The sequence below is a fragment of the Netta rufina genome, assembly GCF_964035555.1.
Source record: "Netta rufina genome assembly, chromosome: 4".
Lineage (NCBI taxonomy): Eukaryota > Metazoa > Chordata > Aves > Anseriformes > Anatidae > Netta > Netta rufina.
Genome location: NC_140127.1, coordinates 74,789,554 through 74,809,916, shown reverse-complemented (window position 1 = coordinate 74,809,916; position 20,363 = coordinate 74,789,554). Strand labels below are relative to the sequence as shown.

General features: G+C 44.8%; 1 protein-coding gene across 1 annotated transcript in view; it reads left to right on the top strand.

Moving 5' to 3' along the window:
* The first annotated feature begins 552 nt into the window (after window positions 1-552).
* Window positions 553-20,363, top strand: part of DNAAF9 (dynein axonemal assembly factor 9) — a 71,247-nt gene continuing 51,436 nt past the window's right edge. The window contains exons 1-4 of the mRNA XM_084286500.1: window positions 553-660; window positions 10,282-10,361; window positions 16,000-16,119; window positions 16,919-17,043. Of these exons, the coding sequence (XP_084142626.1) occupies window positions 566-660; window positions 10,282-10,361; window positions 16,000-16,119; window positions 16,919-17,043 (420 nt within the window). The 5' untranslated portion in view covers window positions 553-565. The remainder of the gene's footprint in view (window positions 661-10,281; window positions 10,362-15,999; window positions 16,120-16,918; window positions 17,044-20,363) is intronic.

Here is a 20,363-nt window from a genome sequence, read left to right as displayed (position 1 = left end):
GTTGGAGGCATTTCCAAATTTAACGATTTTGTGATTCTGTGATTCCGCGGTTCTTTTATTTGATGATTCTGCGACCCCCACAGCTCAAAATGGGGCACGTATGGGGTAGGGAGGGGGGCTCAAGCCCACAGCCCTCAGGGGGCTCGGGCGAGCCCGTACCACAGCGGGCGGGGGGGGGGAGCGGGGCTGTGCCGGGGGCTGGACGCGCCCATGACAGGAGGCGGGGGGTGGGCTGGGCACTGCGCCGGGCGACAGGCGTTGGACGAGCCCATTCTCCCTAAATGGGGGGAGACATAAACAATACACTCCATTCACTTTATATATAATTATTGTCGGCGGGAAAAAAACTTTTTACCATCCTCTAAAATATTGAAGCTGAATGTCGGGCTGCCTTCTGCCCGCCGCCGAGGCGAGGAGAGCGGGCGTCATTGCGGCCCGTCGTCCTTTACCCCCCTTTCTCCTCAGAGGTGGCGCGGGCGGGGCGGGGCGGGGCGGGGCTGATGGCGGCCGTTGCTGCGGGCGCTGTGGTGCCGCGGCTCCCCCCTCACCGCCCCCCGCCGTCGCCATGGCGCTGTGCGGCCGCTCCGCGCTGCTCCGGCCGGCCCCGGCCCCGAGCCCCTCGCCCCGCCGCTCCCCTGCCGCCGCCGAAGCCTTCGTCAGGTAACGGTGGGGGGGTGGTGGGAAGGGGACCGGGATGGGTGTTGGGGGTGCTGAGGGGAGTGGGTGGGAGAGGGGGTTGGGGGGGGGATGTGGGGGCTGTGAGGGGGTTTGGGGCGCTGAGGGGGTGATATGGGGGGGATATGGGGGCTCTGAGGGGTGCGGGGAGGTCTGTAGGGGCTCTTAGGGGACGCTATGGAGGTGATAAGGGGGCTGTTAGGGGATTTGGGGCTCTGAGGGGACGATATAGGGGCTGTGAGGGGGTTTGGGGCGCTGAGAGGATGATATGGGGGCGATATGGGGACTGTGAGGGGTCCAGGGCAGTCTGTAGGGGCTCTTAGGGGACGCTATGGGGATGATACGGGGGCTCTGAGGGACGATGTGGGGGTTATGAGGGGATTTGGGGCGCTGAGGGGACGCTATGGGGGCTGTGAGGGGGCTTGGGGTTCTGAGGGGACGATATGGGGGCTGTGAGGGGTCTGTAGGGGCTCTGAGGGGACGCTATGGGGGCGATATGGGGGCTGTGAGGGGGCTTGGGGCTCTGAGGAGATGATATGGGGATGATATAGGGGCTGTGAGGGGTCCGGGGTGGTCTGTAGGGGCTCTTAGGGGATGGTATGGGGGCTGTGAGGGGGCGTGGGGCTTTGAGGGGATGATATGGGGGCTTTGAGGGGTCCGGGGGGTCTGTAGGTGCTCTGAGGGGACGCTATGGGGGCAATAAGGGGGCTATGAGGGGTGTGTGGGGGTCCATGGGGGCTCTTGGGGGACGTTATGGAGGCGATATGGGGTCTCTGAGGGGGCTCTGAAGGGTGAGAGGACTCTATTGGGGCGCTGGGGGGATGTTATGGGGGCTCTGAGGGGGTAGGGGGCTCGTTTGGGAGCTCTGAGCGGGTGGAGGGCGATATAGGGGCGCTTTGAGTGCCCTGAGGGGGAGCTGTGGGTACTCAGGCATGGCTGGGGACTCTAAGGGAGCGCTGAGGGGGCTGGGGGCGTTATAGGGGTGCTAAGGGGGCCACTGGGGAGCGTTTTGTGGAGTAAGGGTGTGCGGGGGTTGAGGGGTTCCCTTGGGGAACAGATGGGGTATTTCAAGAGCTGCGGGCACTGAAGGTGGTGCTTGAGGAGAAAAAGGGGGTGTAAGGGGCTTGGAGGGGGGGGCTTGGAGCACAGTGTGGGGCCGTGCCAGCCCCCTACCACCACTGTCACCCACTGAACCATGTCCCCAAGCACCACGTCCAACCTTGCCTTGAACACCCCCAGGGACGGGGACTCCACCACCTCCCTGGGCACCCCGTCCCAATGCCTGACCGCTCTGTCTGAGAAGAAACATCTCATTTCCAACCTGAAATTAGGGTGAAATTAAAGAAAGGAGACGAGCGTGGTGTGTTCGTGTGGGCAGCTGCTGGGGGGCTCCTGCTGAGCTTCAGGAACAGGGAGGGCGAAGCTGGAAGGAGGTGGGACATGGGGCCGTGTTAGGGGATAGCAGTGGCTCCCCGGGAGCTCAGGTGTCAGCTCAGGTATCTCTAGGTTGCTAGCTCTGTGCCTTTTTTCAAGGCTTAAGGTGTGTGTGTTGGGCTGTGGTCCATTATTTGAAGTGTTTTGAGTATCCTAGAGAACAACCCATGGAAATAACGACTGCAGGCAGTAAGCATTTTGCAGCACAATACGTGGAAGTACTCCCCAGTGTAAAATCAGATAATAGAATAACCGGGACGTTGCATATGAATTGCAAAATTGCTGCAAACAAACGGTTGGCCCAAGCTGTTTGGTATTAAAATGGCTGTGTATTTGCCACAAGCTTTCTTTTGTTCGGGGAGGGAATAAGAGCGTTGTCGCTTGTCAGACAATGTGCCTGTGAAATGAGAAATTCTGCAGGGAGAGGGGGAGAAATGGAGGTCGCTGTGTTCGCCTGGAATACACGAACATGGCTGGTCCTGGTGGTTGTGCTCCTCCTCAGCCAGCTGGTGGGAACTGAATTGATCCCAAGAGGGAAGGCAAAAAGAAGGGATCTTGTTCAAATATTTTCGTTTCTCACTGAATAAATTAACTGTATTTGCTTGAAAGGAGCTTGCCGTTTGTTTGTAGCTGGAGATTCTCTCTCAATTCATTCCTAAGAAAATACCAAGAAGGTAAAACAAAACAAAAAGGCAAAAACCACGCTGAAAGAGAAAATGGTTTCCTCTCAAGCCCCCTTTCTTTATGAGTGATTTCTGTAATTTGAGAGCCTGTTTCAGAGTTGTCATGAGAACATTCGGGCTGCGAACATCTGCAAGCTTTCGAGCTCCACCGGGAGATCCAGACAGCATCTGTAATTCGGCGTGTTTGTAGGAGGCATGTCATCCGTTAGGTTTTTTTTTCCCCTCTCCAACGTTCGTTCTTGTGCAGTTTTTTTTTCAGTCCAGATGGAGGAGGGAGGCCAGTGTTTGCCGTAAATTTCCCAAGCAGTCAGCAGATACAAGGCAGTTCATAAAAATAACTTAAAACAAAACAATCCGTTACCCTTCCCTCCCCCCTCCGCGTCCCAAACAGGAATGGAAAAATTCTTAAGACTATATAAAGAATAGAGAAACGGCCAGAGATAATTCTTGGAGTTCTTCCACATGCTTCAGAGATTTGGTCTTGCTGTGTGGTGCGCTGGGAGCCAGTGTTTGCCACAGGGACACGAAGCATTGCAATGGCAAAAGGAAGAAAGTTGTGCAAATAAAGAGGAAAAGTGCCTTGACTAAGAGATGAGCATTGTCCAAAAAAAGGGTGCTTCTTTTTAGAAGCTGATGTCATGCTTCATGTGTCTGTGGGACCGTGTGTTTTGAGTATAAGTGCTTTTTTGATCAAAATTCCTGTTAAACATCAGCATCTGAAACCGAGGTGAGCTCGTTCCGTTTGGTGGGGATTTGGACCCACCCAATTCCGCGTTACCCTGATGTAAAACAGCGTAGGCAAATCCTTGTCCTTATTTACCCACGTTTCTAGCAGGCACCCAGCGAGAGCTCATCTGCATTTTATGTGGGGAAATGCAAAGCGAGTACTGGGGTTTGTTTGACATTGTCTCTGCCTCTGTGCCTGACATTATTATCCTCTGCACCGTTCTGTTTTTAATCACCGAGTGGTTAAATATGTGGCTTTTTTCTTCCCCTACAGCTTCACAGATCCGTCGGTGGGGTGTTCGGGAGCATGGTGCTGCAGGGACAAAAGAGCTGTTGTGGTTTCCCAACCCATTCTAGCTGGGGACATACATATCTGTGTTGCAGGATTAACAGTTTGTATCCATGTGTTCCTCGGGTAATGATGCCGAGGGTCAGGGTTTTGTAATAGCAGTTTCACCTAATTTTTTTTAAGGAATGCTCTGCATTTGAGCTATGCAAAGAGGGACCTGAATTAACCATGCTGAAGGGGGGTAAAAGGAGAAAAACAAACCCTGTGTTCTGCATTTGGGGAGTTTTCTACCATGGTAGAGAAATAAGAGGCGTTGAGGTCTGTCAACTGCCTTTTTGGGGCCGAAGTTCAGAGGGATGTGGAAGTGGAAAGGCAGGGTGCCACTTTGTTAGGTGATAGGTTTTCCGAGGGGAGTAGTTGGCATCCTTACAGACATGCTGCAGTTTCAGAAGGTGAATAAACAGAGCTGGTGTTCACACATCAGGCTGTAAATTAATGCATCATGGCCACAGGTCTGGCTGGCATCTGTATGTGCACAGCTGGTGGGCAACCGTTTGGGTGCACCCGTGGAAGAACTTCACTTGGCTTCCAGCCCTTTAGCTGGTGGTGGGACTTCCAGCTGTCCTAAAACCATGTTGGTGTACATCTACGTGACACATTAAATTAAAGCAGGCCTTGTCTGTGAGCTGCTCACAGCAAAAAGTGTGCTGAAGGGCTGCGCTGGGTCCAAGTGTGGCTACGGGAAATACCAGCGTGAATATTGATGTGCAGTCTTAATAAATAGTGCTGCTGTTTGGGTGTGCTGGGTCCCAAACAAGCCTGGAGTTTGGAAATGGCACCAGGTAGTCCCAAAATCCAGTAAGGGTCTCTTCTGGTGTGCTATGAGATCTTCGAATTGTGGAATTGAATATTGCTCTCCAGTTACACTGAAGAAGCAAGGAATTTGGTCCTGCAAAATGCACACAGAGTTGAAGTTTCTTCCTCTGCATCCAGTCTTAATGTTCATTACTGAACGTTGCTAAACACCGAGTGTTTCTAAAGGTGCTGTAGGACTCCTGTTCCTAGTCAAGTCGCCTATGTTCTTTGTTAAGAAATCATGAAAATAGCTGGAAAATTGTGTGTAAGGTAGGAGCACACCATTGTCTGAGTGCCATGCAGTAAAACACAATTATTTTGGTGAATTAAGGAAGGGAAAAAAAAAAACAAACAGCAAAGAAAGACCCACCAACCAACCAGCCAAGAGCAAGCATGTTCTGGCTCAATATTAAATTTCAAATAAACTGCTTTTGAAATCCATGAATTTGAGAGCCTTTAACTCAGTTTGGCTTCTGGTTTCTGTTTTCATAAATACCTTAAGATGCCGACCATGTCAGAGTGTGGGAAATCCAGTGCTCTGCTGTATGCAGACAATAACAAGGGTTCTGGTAGAAATTGAGAGGTCAACAAAAAGCCTGCAAAGAATAAACTTCTTGTGTTTTTTGAGGGGTAGAGTGGAAACAGATGGTGGTAGCAGCCAGTTAACAAGGAGTGGAATCTGTGGGGGAAAAAAGAAGGCGTGAGCTGTTCTTTATCTTTCCAATTTCTTATTTTTAAATCAAGCACTTAAGGCAGATTCTGCCTTTAACATTAGGTAGACAGCACAAATCCCTCCAGGTCCTTCCCCTTGGATGAGCCTTGATAATGTGAAGATTTGCACGATCTTGCCAGGGGTGCCTCCGACGTTGCTTCCCCTTGTCGGCTGCGATCTGGTAAAGCTTTTACCACGTGTGGGTTTTTAAGGCTGCCTAGCCTTTGTGGGGGAGGAGTGTAACATCTGCCAATATGGAGCAAAACAGGCTCAGCTCGGCGCTCCCTACGGCAGCGGGATTGCATCCATCACGAGAGCTGCAGGGTGACCACAGCTGCGCCATCCCAGGCGTTGGGTGAGCCAGCCTGGGGGAAATCAGGGTAGGAATCAGTGGGGGATCGGTGCTGGTCCTGATCCTGCACGAAGCACTGCTTGACTGCAACAAGAATGAATGAATTCAGCTTCAGATGGTAACAAGGGGTGCAGAAAAACTACTACATTGTGGAAACATCAGTTAAATGAAAGTTAAAACACCGTCTGCCATTATTAAAAAAAAAAAAATATATATATATTTTTTTTTTTTTTCTGGCTGTGAAAGGCACAGTTGTTAATTCTCTGTTTGCTGCCAGGCACTGTGTGCAGCGCTCTGCCTGTTACCGAGCTGCGACAGGCTGGGCTGCTACAAAGCAAGGTACTTTGCATAATTAGCAGAAGACGTGTGAACAGATGAGCGCTAATTCTTAGAAGTTAATGACTGTTAATTTTCTTCCTCTTTTTTCTTTTTTTTTCATCTACTCCAAGGCTAGCAGAAGATCAAGAACTGAATCGAGAACCTCAACAGAGCATTTCTTAATTGGCCTAAATGCACTTTATTACCAGATGCTACCCCAAAACGTGGTTTGGCTTTCTGACCCTCCTTCCTTGGCAATCAGATTAGCTTGTGATGGCTGAAAGGTTTATATAAATGTGTGTTTTTTAATCCATGGTCTAGAGTTTGTGACTTGACACATGGCTTCAAGATTGTTGGTGAGATACGAAGGCAATGAGAAGGCCGAGACAGTCCCTTGGAACAGTGGGGTGCTTATACTGGTGTAAACCCATGTAGAAACTGGGGAGATTCTCACCGTACCTGCTTGTAAAGTAGCCTGGGTGTCTGTGCTCGTCTCGCTGGGCTGTTTGCAGCAGATCTAGTTCAAGTACCTCGCAGCTCAGGTCTCTTCCAAGGCTCACAGAAGCCCAGGACTTCGGGGTTTCCTCACAAAGGCTTCACATAATTGTGGTTTTGAACCCATGTAATGCCTGTTTTCAGCATCAAGCTACTGCAGAATGAAGCTGTGGTTACCTACGTGCAGGGATCCAGAGCCCCATCTTCCAGGAGAGCATCCTAAAGCCCGGAGGGTTGTGTGGCTCTGCAGAGATCCTTCATTGCCTCTGTTTGAAGTTGGGAGTGAAGTGGAAAGGAGTAAAATTCAGTGTCCTTGCCAGGGCACCCGCTTTGGAGGTGGGAAAAGTCGGGGATTTTTGTTCCCAGGGCCGTTTCTTTGTTTTTGTCAGATGAGTGTTTAATGTGAAACGCAAGAAAATGCCATTTTTTCCTCTGACTTGGTACACAGTCCAGCCTGCATTGTTTAAAAGCATGTAGTAAGAGTTCTAATTATTCTCTTCAGTTTTTCTGAATAACGTCTTTATTCAGGGACAGAACTCCTTGGTTTTTAATGTCAGCCTCTGAATGTAATGATTTATATACACTTGAAATGACGTTGAAAATATCTCCTGAAGAAGCTTTTTTCAAAGATTTCTTTCATAGAAACTGCCTCTTCAACTGAGGCAAGGAAAAATACTCTGCTGAAGGCTGCCCAGTGTTAGAGACTGAAATAAACATGTTTATGGTCATACCTTTCATTATGAAATAACATGATTTGACCTATGCTCTTTGATTTCATGTCAGGACTACCTCCCGAATGAGATGTAGACCTGACCAACTTGGCTTGGCAGGAATTAGCAGCTTAATCCGAGAGCTTTATGCAGTTTAAGGGGTTCACTGAAATTAATCGCTGTGGAAGATGCTGAACGTAACTATAAGAGTAATATTTTTAACCATTTATCAGACCATAAAGTAGGAAAAGACCAACCCAGAGCAAACATGGAAGTGTATCCCTCCCACCCTTTTTTTTTTTTTTTTTTTTTTTTTTTACCCCCTGAAATTTACTTGAACGGATAAGAAAATGCTTTTACCAAGCTCACAAAGACAAAAACTCTGTATTTTGCTCTTCTCTGCTCATTACGCAGGGCCATTTTGCTGGTTTGTCTTTACACACGATAAGCCTATTTGATCAGGTCTCCCTTTCATCAGGGATGTTAGTGTGAAATTGAGATTTGAACATCTCAGAGAGGAGCAACTTGTATCTTATAATAACGCTTTGGAATGAATGAATCTTCCCCAAGGAGTTTCCACGCTTGCTCTTTGTTCAAATTTAGCTCTGACCACTCCTTTCCTTTAGAAGTGATCCGGGGTGGGGTGGGGGAGATGGCAAAATCAAGGTATGTGCTCGTGCTGTGTTTGTAATGCCCAAGAGCTTTAAAAATAATTTTCAATCAAGACAAATCTGCCTTCGGAGAATTGGTTAAATTTGCCTTTGGAGTAAATTTGAACACTGGTAGTGGAGATGTTTTTGAATCTTCTTTCTGCGAGGAGTCAATAGAAAATCTGCCTCTTGTGCCTTTCGTTTGGGAGCATTCATATTTTTCCTGATGACAGTTTCTTTTCCTACTCTGAGCGAGAGCAGGAAGATGCATCCTTTGATATGGTAAGTTGTTTAATAAAAGGCAGTCTGCAAGCTGCTGATTGTGGAACTGCAGATGTCCTTGGGCATGCTTTGTCAGCCCTTCATATCTGTCCTTCAAATAGGCACGGGAAGCACGGGCTTCTCCTCAGCAGCCCTTCCCAGATAGGTAGAGCAGCAGTTTTGTTTTCCCGTGTGCTTTGTCTGCATGTGAAGCTTCTTCCACGTTGCAACGTTTGAGGGTTGCTCTAGCAATTTTACTTGGCCTGCAGCCGGTCCTTAAATATCTGCAGGCTTGGCTGCATGCTAACGAATGAAGTCAGTTCAATTTGTTTGTAGAGTCCAGGGGATTTTTCTACTTCTGCTCTTTTGACATGGAAAGTCCAAAAAAAAAAGGGTGCTGTATGGCTTGCCATCGGGGATCGTGTCACCCCTAGCTAGTCTGGGGTCCTGGTTAACAATGGACTGCAAGCTTCCCAAATAAGATACAAACCCTTAAGTTAATGAAGTTTTAGGTTAGGTTTAATCAATAATTAGGAGCTGTCTGTGCAGTGTGAAGCTTAGTGTTTTGTTCACAGAATTCATACCATCACCTCCATGGGCAACAACATCTGATATTAGTAGCGTCCGGCTAGATGTCATTTTGCTGTCATCAGTGCCTAATTTCTTTCTGTATCTCAGGCTGGATCAAAGTGCCAGTTCATATGTACCCTGGGCTATGATATGATGCAGCATTTAATACGAATTGGGAAGTTTCAGGCAAAAAGAGTAATTGAGGGGTTCACAGCTCAGGCAACTCAAGAGGGGAAGAAGTAAATCTGGAATGTGCATTTGTACAAATGGATCTCTATTTTTTTTTCTTCCCTCCTTCTTGTAGAAGTATCTTGATGTTGTCTGACCTTCACTCTTAGTGTGGACGTTCGGATTGCACTTCGATGGGCTGTGATACAGATCTTTCGTGTCTGTTCTGTCTTTCAGAGAAAGTAGAGCATGATAATCGTGGGATCGCTGCAAAGACCTGTCCACCTTTTACTTGGTTTAAGTAACTATGAAAATAGGAGTACTTGATGTGGCTTTGTTGTTTATTTGGGCGGATCATAAATTTAGCTCTGTTTGAGGGTTTCTGTAAGAGAAAGCTGTTTCCTAGAGCTGAGCAGCCTGGTTGTATAAACAAGAAAACATTCGGTGATACCAGCAGTGAAAATTCTTGCCTTTTATCTGCTTTGAAACAAGCTCACAAAAGGTTGGCTGGAAGTACAAACTGTGCTGCTCCCTGTGTGGCTGAGATCCTTGCGTAGCTTAGAAATGTGCATTGGCCAAGATCAAATTGATACGACAATTCATTTCGGTTCTGAGAATCTTGGCAAGACTTGGTAAGGCTTTAAATGTAGATTATCAAAGGGTTTGCTTTAGGTTTATAATTTTCTTGAGCTGTTTATTCTAGAAAAAAAGTCACAATCGCAATATAGAAGTCACGAGAAAGATACAGTGCAGGTTACCTCATGGAAATGCTCTAGATACCCCTCTGGATATAGAGGGGAATAAAGTTCCCTTTTAATTGCTTGCATTAAGCATTATTCACGAATATTGGGCTTCTCAATTTGGTTTTGTGGGGGATTTGGGGCATCTCTGCCATGTAGTTACACAGGGTAGAAGTTTTCTGGTGGTGCTGGGGTGCTCAAACTCTCGACTTTTGCAAATCCTTCCTGGGCTGTCAAAGCATTTGCAGTCCCTTCCCATCACCTCTCTACCTTGGTGTCACCTGCCCTGCGGTGCTTTGTGCTGTGCCCCTCTGGTAGAAGCTGGCTTGGGGAGAGGGGAGGGAAAGGAACAGAAATTCTTGCTAGAGATCAGAGATGAATGAGGCACTTGGTTAGAAGGAATTCTCACGGGTTGTGGTGTTCTCTCAGGGCCACTTGTGCATATTTTAGTGGACAAATATAAATAGTCGGGGGCTGGTTTGATAAGAGATTTAAAAGTATTTCAGAGAAATGATACATGTACCTAAGCTGAGCCGTGTCCAAGTAACTTCTATAACAAAGGAAAAGCGAAGGAAACCTTGCCCTACCAAATTTGAGCGTTTTAAAAGACTGACTTTAAAGACCAATTCTCTTTCTTTTGCAGCTGCAGCCGCCTCCGAAACATTCAGAGTATCCTGACACAGAGCAGCAAATCTCAGCCTGATGGAATCCTTTGCATTTTAGGTTAGTGTTACTTATTTTTTCCCCCTCTGCTCCTCTCATTGTATTAATGAAGATGCCACGAGTTTCAGAAAGATGAATATTATCTCCTCCTTCCTGTCCCATCCCTGTTTGGCAGCAAGAGGACAGCTCTCTGACTGTTGCACCCTTTTCTCTCTCAATATTTCTCAGGCCTAAGTTCAGGCAGACTTACTGCAATAAGAAGTGTTATTAACGTTCTTCCAAGCCTTAAGAAAATTGAGTGGCTGGAGGAAAAGACAAAATCTGCCTTAATGTCCAGATTGAAGGAAAGATAGGGAGAATTTAACCCATGCATATTTGGAGTAAACAGTCAGCTGTCCAGGCAGCATTTGTGATGGGATAGGAGCTGAAAACATACGTGTTGCAGCTGGTTTCCCCACAGAGGCAGGGATGTGGAAGAAACTAGAAGGAGCTGGAGAAGGCCCTAGGAGTGCCAGGGTTCGTAATCATCATCTGCAGCACGTTGGGGAGGGGTGGTTGAGAGCAGGCTCAGCTTGTAAGAGATGAAGAGGGGAAGAAGGGGGAATCAGGAGGCTGGCAGAGTTAATAAAACTGGATTTTAGCAGGAGGGTGGTCTTCCCTCAGGAGAAGTAATTCAAAATGCACTTGAAGAGTTGCTTGAGAAACCTGGGAAGCAGTTGAGAGTGAAATGGTGGTATTTAATCAATATGTGGTTTCCGTGCTTTATTTCTTCTGGGGGTAGGGGAAAAGAGCAATACTAAACAAAGCTGTATGCAGAGGTATGCTATAGGAAAGTTACATATTTTTTTTCTTAGTTTCATCATTTCTGTATGTAACATTGACTTCTGTTTCTTAATTTATAATTACTATTGGTACATTAAAGAAGTCAGGAATTATAATTGAAATTCCCTGCAGGATAGGTCTAGAGTAACTGTGCAAATAACGTATAACAGTTAAGGATGGAGAAATCGAGTGTAGCCCTAAAGAAGTTGTGTAGTAATGGATTTGCAATAAGAAACGATACAACAGATCGTTTCCTGCCATAGCCTGGTTTTGATTTTTTAATTTTTTTTTAATGGTGCAGCAAGAAAACTTGAAGCTCACTTAGTGGCTAACAAAAATGTTAAGGGTGCATAACCTAGTTTTCTTCTGATGTCGACTATCTAACAACCTTCCTAACCCACATTCTTCACAGCTGAAGACACCTTTGGTTAAGTAGTAACTTCACAGGTAGGTGATCTGTTAGGTGGCTCTGTCAACCTTGCATCGAAACTTACTGATACAAGATAAATCGCTTGGTTTGGCTTTTAATGCCAGTGAAGTTTCATAAGACACCCCAAGTTGTGCCATCTCTTAATTCTGGCCGTTGACTCTGCACTACTCGTGACTCTTAATTCTGAAGCTGCAGTAAGTCTCGAGCAAAAAAGTCACTCAAAACATTGTACAGCTTTAGGGAAAACATCAGAGGCAAAAGGAATTCCTTTGTGTAAGCCTCGGTGTGATGTGGAATGCTTAAGACCATGCATAAGGCTGCCTCTTAACGTGCGTTTCTGTTATGGAAATATAGGAAGCGTGTTTTGTCATTAAACTTGTGCTTTGCAGTAATCTTTCTGTACACACAATGGGGCTGCTGTTGTCGAAGCTGACCTGTCTAATGTAGCTGGCAGAATTTCTCACATAACTCTGGTTAAGCAGGAATGTCTCCGTTACGAATGCATTAAATCTGTCTTCAAATTCACACTTGCAGTGACAAAAATATCATCTTACATCTCGATTCCTCTTGTATATAAAGTAGCTAATCTTTTATACTTTTTTTTTTTTTTTTACAATCACTGCATTTTATATTTCACCTGGCTCTTTTTAATGACTTGCAGCTAATGTGTTTCCCTCCCCCCAGCTTTCATTTTACCCACTGCATGGTGAGGTGAAACAGCATCAAATTCACAGCTTCACTTCAGGTGGTGCAGCGTTTCTACTGAAATTGGGAAAATTCTAATGAGGTGCAGAACTGACCAGCTGTTGACACAATTATTTAAATGCAGTTCTGGCTAATTTTAAAGAATCCTGGGTCTTGTGTTTTAAAATGGTTGAGTGTTGGCATTTCTGCGTTCTTTGCTGGTGACAAAAGGCATCACAGCTGACAGGAGAAAGGCATCTGGAGGTCAGGAGAGAAGAGATGCATGTCAGACGTATCTTGAAGAAGCTGTGGTGTCTCAGCTGGAGTGCATTGCTGTTAAAGTTAAGAAAATATATTGAACTACCTAAATGATACTGTCAGCTTCTTTTTTTATAATGCTGCTCTTTCTCACAATTTACTTTGAGAGCGTATTTTTAGCTCATGTTTAAGTTGTGATTGCTGAGGATGTGTATTTAGTGGGCTGTCTGTAAATCTGACTGTAGGTTGTAGCTCTTCTGACCGTAGATCAAACTTTGTGTCACAGTTCAGCATAGCTAAGCTAAATTTTTCCAGACCTTGACATTTACCTTTTATACTCCCTGAAGAGGATAGGAGTACTTTCGAGCCTGTGCCAGTACATCTTCAAGTTATCTCCTTTTTTCTTATGTGTGACAACTTCTTTAGGATCTTATAAAATTATATCTGCGCTGCACGGGGCTCGTGCACTTAGGATGTGGGAGAAACCTCACCAAAATTTAGCACATTGAACTGGTTTTTCATCCCACCTCCTTTCTAAATGAAGACTATTTTAATAGTTAAGTGCCATTTCTTGTGGATGGCAGCTGTACAACCATGTGATGGCTTTTGGTACCACAGTCCATTCGCTCCAGCCTCACATTCCTGCTACCTCCCGGTGCCCTGAGAGCTCACGTGGGTGTTTGAGGTGCTAGGGAACAGGTATTGATTTTGGTGCACGGAGATCTGTCAGGAATGCATGGCTGGGAACAAGAAAGCGTGACTTTTCTCCTCCTGTAGAGTGCTTATGTCAGTTTATCAACTGAGAAGTTGCAAATGAGGTGGCTGAGCTGAATCCCTTTTTCGTTGAAGAACAGGGATTCAGCTCAGAAAGGGATTTCGGTTGCAGAAAAGGGATTCTCACCCTGTTCCCGGTCTTGTGGGCAGCAGCGAGCTGCTGGGCTGCCTCACTGCCTGGCTACACCCTCAGGAGGAGCTGGGACAGCCTGGGATTACTCAGTTTGTGGCTCTGCTGAGCCAGGCGTGGGGGTTTCCGAATTACCAGCCTTCCCCATTGTTCTCCTGAGGGCTCCAGACAGGCTTTCTGGAGGTATCTGATCTTTGCCTGTGTTTCATTTCCTGTTTGTTTTCCACTAACTGGAGCTGTGCCTTTAACTCCAGATGCTTTGGTATTAGGACCATTTTATCTTCTGATTTCCCATGCTTATTTCTCTCTCCTTTTCTCCTGGTTCTCTGTTACTCAGCCTGTCCCCTAGGCTCATCACCTTGGCTCTTCAGCCTTCGGAGACCTCTGTAATGAGCCTGATCGGATGAAAGTGGCCGTGACATTTGCACTTTCCCCTTTGTTTTGCCCGTAGTTGAGTGTCTCATTAGATTAACATCTGATCAGTGCTGTTTGCTTGTGAAACATTTAGCAATGCCTCTTGCAGAACAACTGATCCAACAGCTTGCTGCTGCTGAAAGGGACCATCCGAACTCCTTTGTGCTCCATTGATTGCTCATCAGATTGTCTTCAAAAGTTGCTTCAGTGAGGCTCAAGCAGCAAACCAGTTTATCTTCAGGACACCGTGGGCTAATTTTGTAATCTTACAGTGGAGTTCAGGCTGACCACTGATGTTTTGAGTTCCCAAGGGCAGAGGGGTGGTTGCTTGCTGGAAGGAGGGTCTCTGCACATTTGGCTCTAACTCAAGTCCTGCCTTGAGGTGGATGGGAGCTTTGGTACCACGATCATTGTGTCGAGTCCTGTTGAATTCTAGATTACACTGCTACAGCTGCTTTTGTGGGAATGGAAATTTAAATTAAAAAAAGAGAGAACTAGAGAGTGTTCTGCCTCACCTTGCTCATTCATTTACGGTCTGTCTTTAAGTTCCCAGATCCAGGGCAGTCTGGTTGTACAGATTATCAGCAAAGTGATGACAGAGCATTGCAGAAGAGAGGACAAATGAGCAGCTGGGAGTTATTTGGCTGAGCTGTACTGATGCTGTGACTGGAGTTAGAAATGAACTGCTAAGGCTCCCCGTTCTCAGGGACACCTAACCTCCAATATCCTGGTATCATGGAACGGTTTGGGTTGGAAGGGATAAAAAAGATCATCCAGTTCCACCCCCATGCTGTGAGCAGGGACACCTCCCCCTGGATTGTGGCTCACTTTCAGAAAAGCACATTCCAGTGCTGTGTGTAGGAATGGGAGGTCAGTGCTAGAAGCTAGATAGCAAAGGAATGAGGATTTCAAGATCCTGGCAGGGTTTTGAAGGCTGAAAAAGCCGGGGCTAGTGTGGTGTAGTTTCCCCCTTTCCCAGCAGCTACAAGCAGGGAGCAGTGTTAGTTTCATAGCTTCAGCACAACTTTAAGTGATTCTCTTCATCTCTTCTGTGTGCTTAAACCAAATATGGGATACTTGGGAATATGTGTGAGCTATCCAAAGAACTATCACTAGACAAAGGAGAGCTTATTAAGGTGTAGAATTCAGTAGCTGGAGGCAGACACTGCATCTGGTTAACACCTTAAAGTCTGAAGCACAGCTTAAAAAAAAGTATAGTTAGGAGAACCTAGTGTTTGTTCCAATTTCTGATGTGCTCACGTGACTTCAGTTTGATTTGTGATACAAGTCCCAAAGCCCAGACATCCAGGCTGGGCTATTACATTATCATCGTACTGATCTCGTTAGGATGACAGAAACAAATGACATGTTGACAACCATCCAGCTGTATCCTAATATAACTTGGTGGGAAAACGTGGCCTTAGTGTTTATGAGAGATTTTGTGTCATTCGAGACCCGTGATCTCTACCATGTATGGATGTTGAGGATGCTGTTTCTCGAATAGTTTCTACCTGTGGAGAAACCTTGATTTATTTCAGTAGAATTAGAATCTCTTTTCCAGAGATGAAGGCCTTCCCTAAATCTGTGGCTTGTTTCTTTTCTCTTGTATTTGTTCTTACCTCTTCATGTTACAGATCTTCAGTTTTCATTTTACTTTCCCAATGACCACAGAGCCTTTTTCTTTTTATGGAAGCTGTTTGTATACCATGTGTTATGTCCGAATGTCTTTTGACTTGTTAGAAGTCTGCAGTGGCTTTCTGGTGACTCAGGGATTACAATGTAATACTTGCGAGATAATGTTTAATCATGTATTCTAAAGCAGGAGATTTAGGTCACAGGATTAGTTTGTTAGGAAGCTTCTATCAAGAACATATTCATTGGAATGAACACTGCATCCAGACAGATGTCAAGTTTCAATTACTAGATAAAATTGAAACTCTATTGCTTCATAACGCCGCAGAAAACTAGACTATTTTTTATGCAGAACCTGTAGATTTAGGTCAAAAGAAGAATGTCAGCATGTAGCAATGAACTTGCAAAAGCTGCCTTGTCCCTCTCCTCCTTTCCCTGTGAAGGTGTTCAGGTAATGCTCCTGTTTAAATATTTTTCTTAGCTGGGAAGAACACAAACTTTACAGGTGCACTGTGTTGAGAGAGAACGTTTCACATCTGGCTTTGCTTTTGCAGGAATAGATAGCCGATACAACGAAGGTTGCAGGGAACTGGCAAACTACCTGCTTTTTGGCTTGTACAGTCAGAGTAACAATGACTTCGAGAGAACTGGTTTCCCTGAAGAAGTTCTTGATGGTAAGTAGTACACTCAGCGTTTTCATCAATTCTTCTCTCCCTTTGGAGAGAGGCTGGGCCAGGAAAAGTGATAGACAACGGGGAAAAAAGAAAAAGCCAGAAAACTTCTAATCACGTTTATAGACCTGAAAAACTGTTCTAAAAACGCTACTGAAGAACCCTTGTTCAAATTTCCTTCCCCCAATTCAGAACTTCCTCCAAATGTTCTAAACAAGGAGAAATACACCCAGTATCAGTGTCCTCGTTCAGTCATGGTGTGTATGTACATTTATTATCAATTATTATCTGATCAAACCGTTGGAGTTCTAAAAGACCAAAACTATATTTTTCCTTTACTTTAACATATTCCCCCTTATTTTCATGCAACTTTGAATGTCCGTCCTACATGTTGTAAGGCCAGTTTTCAGTAGAAGCAAGCTGATGTAACATCAGGCAAGAGCAGCTGTAGTTTACAGTTCTCGAAGTGCTCTGTGAGTCCTCATCACTGACACTCTTGGCCTGTCAAAGGACAGGCTGACGCAAGTTCTGTGCAAGACTTCTGAATAAACCCACAGTTGTTCTGGACAGCAAAAAGTATTATTGTACTTGGAGCAGTGCAGAGCTGCCAACTGTTCCATTAAAAAAAAAAAAAAAAGAAAAGTGGGGGATGATTGTTTATTCAAATAGTTAAATAATTTCTTTTAACGAGGCACGTTATAGGAAAAGTGTTTTCTGGTCAGTTCCTGTGCTCTTCTTGTGTTCGTGTAGTTCTATATATGGAGTCTTGATGCTAGAATAATGCTTGTTCTGCTTGTTGCAGATATAATCATATTAATAAAACCTGATAGTGTCCATCTGTACTGTAACCCTGTGAATTATAATCATCTTTTGCCATATGTGGCATTTTGGAGGAACTTGCATTTTCACTGTCTAACTGAAAATGAGGTAAGTGGAAAAATCAGTGCAGATAAGAATTGCCTTTCTGTAATATCTTTCTGATGAACTCATATTCAAAGTGGACATTTGTTTTTTATGTTCCTTGTGGAATCTTTATTTCATATTCAGTAGGGAGTGATCCCCATCTACATATGGGTATTAATTGCTTTGCCTAATGTGCGTGAGAAGAATGTTTTTAATAATTGGCAATTGCTGGAGCATTAAAACAAATTGCTTCCCTCCCCCACTAATTTATCACTGTTTTGATATGACTCAGTGATCTTTTAGTGAGGGAAAATGTGGGTTGTAAAAAATACAGAATCTGAATCAAATCAAATACTGAGATTTTGAATCCAAGCACTGAGATTTCCAGCAATTCATCTTGTTTGCTGTCAAAGCAGTGTTTTAATGCTTTGTATGCCAATAGTTTCAGAACATTAGAAAAGGTTGGCTTAGAAAGCCATTTAAAATGAATAAACTGTTATGTATTTTTATTTTAACTTTCAACTATTCCTTTGAAGAGCTATTAATTTCAGTAAGGAGAAAAGCTGGGTTATGTCACTCACTTTGATCAGAATATGGTTACTGGAACAGAGTTTCATCTTGTATTTCAAAAGTCAAGGTATTTTTACAGAAAGCTATCTTCATTGTAGTAAAGAGAAGGTGAGAGAAGTAGGAAATGAAAATAATTGTTTGCCATTCCAGTTCTCTGTGATGAATAACATAAACGAGGATGCTGGTGGACAATTAGTTGCTTGGCCGCCAAGGAGCGTGCCACTTGTGCATGCAGCATTACAAAGCAGCGTGCTGTTGTCTCAGTGTGCTGCTCTGCAGGCAGTTCTGGTGCTTAGGTGCAGAATAAGAACGTTTTTATTCCAATTGAGACTGGAAATTATGTTTAGTTAGTCCCATTAAAGCAAGCTTTTTTCCCAGTTAGGAAACTGTGTAGTTCCTTCTCTAAATTAGAGTGATATTGAAATCTGAGGGAAGTGGGGCAGGAGCCTTGATGTAAATGGGTGAAACTAGTGCAAGAAACGGAGAGGGAAGGGAGAGAACCATTTTGTTCCCTTGATCTTCCAGTGGTGGGGGTTATAGTGTTTTTGTGTGGCTGCTTTGTTTTATGTCACACAGTTATGAAATAATTTAGAAGGGACCTCCAGAGAACATCTTGTCCAGCCTCTAGGTTAAGGCAGGGTGAGCAAGGAGATCTGGTGACTTGAGGGTTTTTATGGCTGGGTGTTGAAAACCTCCAAGGACGATGACTGGGGAACTTCTGGCTACCTGACTCACCACTTGACTGTCCTAATGGTGAAAAGGCATTTCCTTTTTTCCAATCTGAAATTTGTTTCACATTTGTCATGTCCTTTGTCATGCATCCTGCTGGTGCACACCACTACAAAGATCCTGGCTTTGCCATCTCAGCAACAATTTTGTAGGTGTTGAAAGGCAGTTACGGGATGCAGCCACAGCATCTGAACAGTGCCAAGACCTCAGCCTTTCCTCCCTTGTACTGCTCCAACTCCATGATCATTTCAATGGCCCTCCAGTGAACTCAGTCCTCTTTGTTAGTGTCTTAGCTGATCGTGAGTCCCAAACTGCATGAAGTATTCTAGATGCGGTCCCCTGAGTGCTGCACAGAGGATGATAATTACTCTTTGTTTGGATGTGAACAACTGAACTATGGGTTAAAATGTGCCATAGCAAAATCCAAAGCCTTATAAGGCTTTTCTGTTGCTAAAAACCACATGGAAAGGGCAAAGCAGCATGCCTGAAGGTGGTCAAACAGGCATTTTGGAATGAGGAATGGAGCAGTTTTTACTACACCTTTGCTAGCACAGCTGTAATCTAAGCTACTGAATTTTAAGCTGTATCTGCTTATGGGCTTTTATATGATTTGTTACGGTAAGCAGTTACCTTAATCACACAGTACTGGCTTGAAATAATGGTGTAAGTGGAAAGGTAACCATAAAGAAACGAATGGAAGCATTTGAGACTTCTGATGTTGAAAACACAAAGTGCATTTCACCACCTCACTCAGCTCATTCACACAAAGCAGTGCTTCCAGTCACATTTCTTTTGTGTAAGACTGCCAATTTCCTAGATTACTTGTGAATTAAAATAGAATTAAAAAAAAAAAAAAAAGTTGTGTTAGCCTTTAGGTGCATCCTGTTTACAGGAGGACTTTCTGTAGTGGCTTTTAAGCAGGCTTTTTTCTTTTTTTTATTAATACAAATAAATGTTGCTGCTTTTCAAAAAGTGAAACAAATTGTTCTCAGTAGCTCTTGATGAGGCTGGCAAAACCTGTTGCCTCTCCTTGCTGTCTTCCTTTCTGTTTACCTTTAACAGGACTGTGGGCTTTTAAGTGAATATCCTAGTTAGTGGAGGAAAAAACCACATTATTGAAGAATGCACATTTTCAAAATGGCCAAGTAAGATAAAACACTGAAATTTGATGGATATTGTATAAGCTTTCTAGGTGTCATGACTGCACCAGTTATGAAAAGGTCTGTGTGTATATCTACAGTTACGGATAGTGAACAAACCTCTAGCCTGCTGTCCAAACCCAAGTTCTCCTTCTGATGGCATTTTCAGCTTTGAGAAGCTGGCAGCTGTTTAGTGCTTGGTTTTGAACTAAAGCTTTGATCTGGTTTCCTGGGATTCTAAAAAGAGCACATCATGGAAGAACTTGATATGCTTCTTATAATCAGGCTCGTCTCAAAAGAACTTGTTCTTAAAAGAAATTTCCTGTGTGCTGCCTGACGCTCACGAGAGCTGTAAGTAAAAAGTTTATAATCATGTACTTTACCTGTATGTTAAGTTTGGAGCAGTGTAAAATGAATAAAAAGAAGTCAACAAATCACTGCTTGCAGCCCAGAAGCTGATCATATCGGGGGCTGCACCAAAAGCAGCGTGGCAGCAGGGTGAGGGAGGGGATTGCCCCTCTCTGTTCTGCTGTCCTTGACCCCACCTGGAGCCCTGAATTCAGCTTTGGGTTCCCCAGCAAAAGAAGGACGTGGAACTGTTAGGAAAAAGTCCAGAGGAGAGCCACAGAGATGATCAAGGGGCTGGAGCACCTCTGCTATGAAGACAGGCTGAAGGATTTGGGGTTGTTCAGCCTGGGGAAGAGAAGGCTCTGGGAGAGAGCTCACAGCAGTCTACCTCTACCTAAAGGGGGCTGCAGGAAGGCTGGGGAGGGATGCTAAGTGTCTCTTGGAGCACCCAAAGGTGCTAAGCCTGTTCCAGAGGTGCTGCTACACTGTGTAAAAATGGTTTTTGTGTGTTGTCTCTTTAGTCTAATTTTCAACCTCCTCTGAGCCATAAGTATGGCG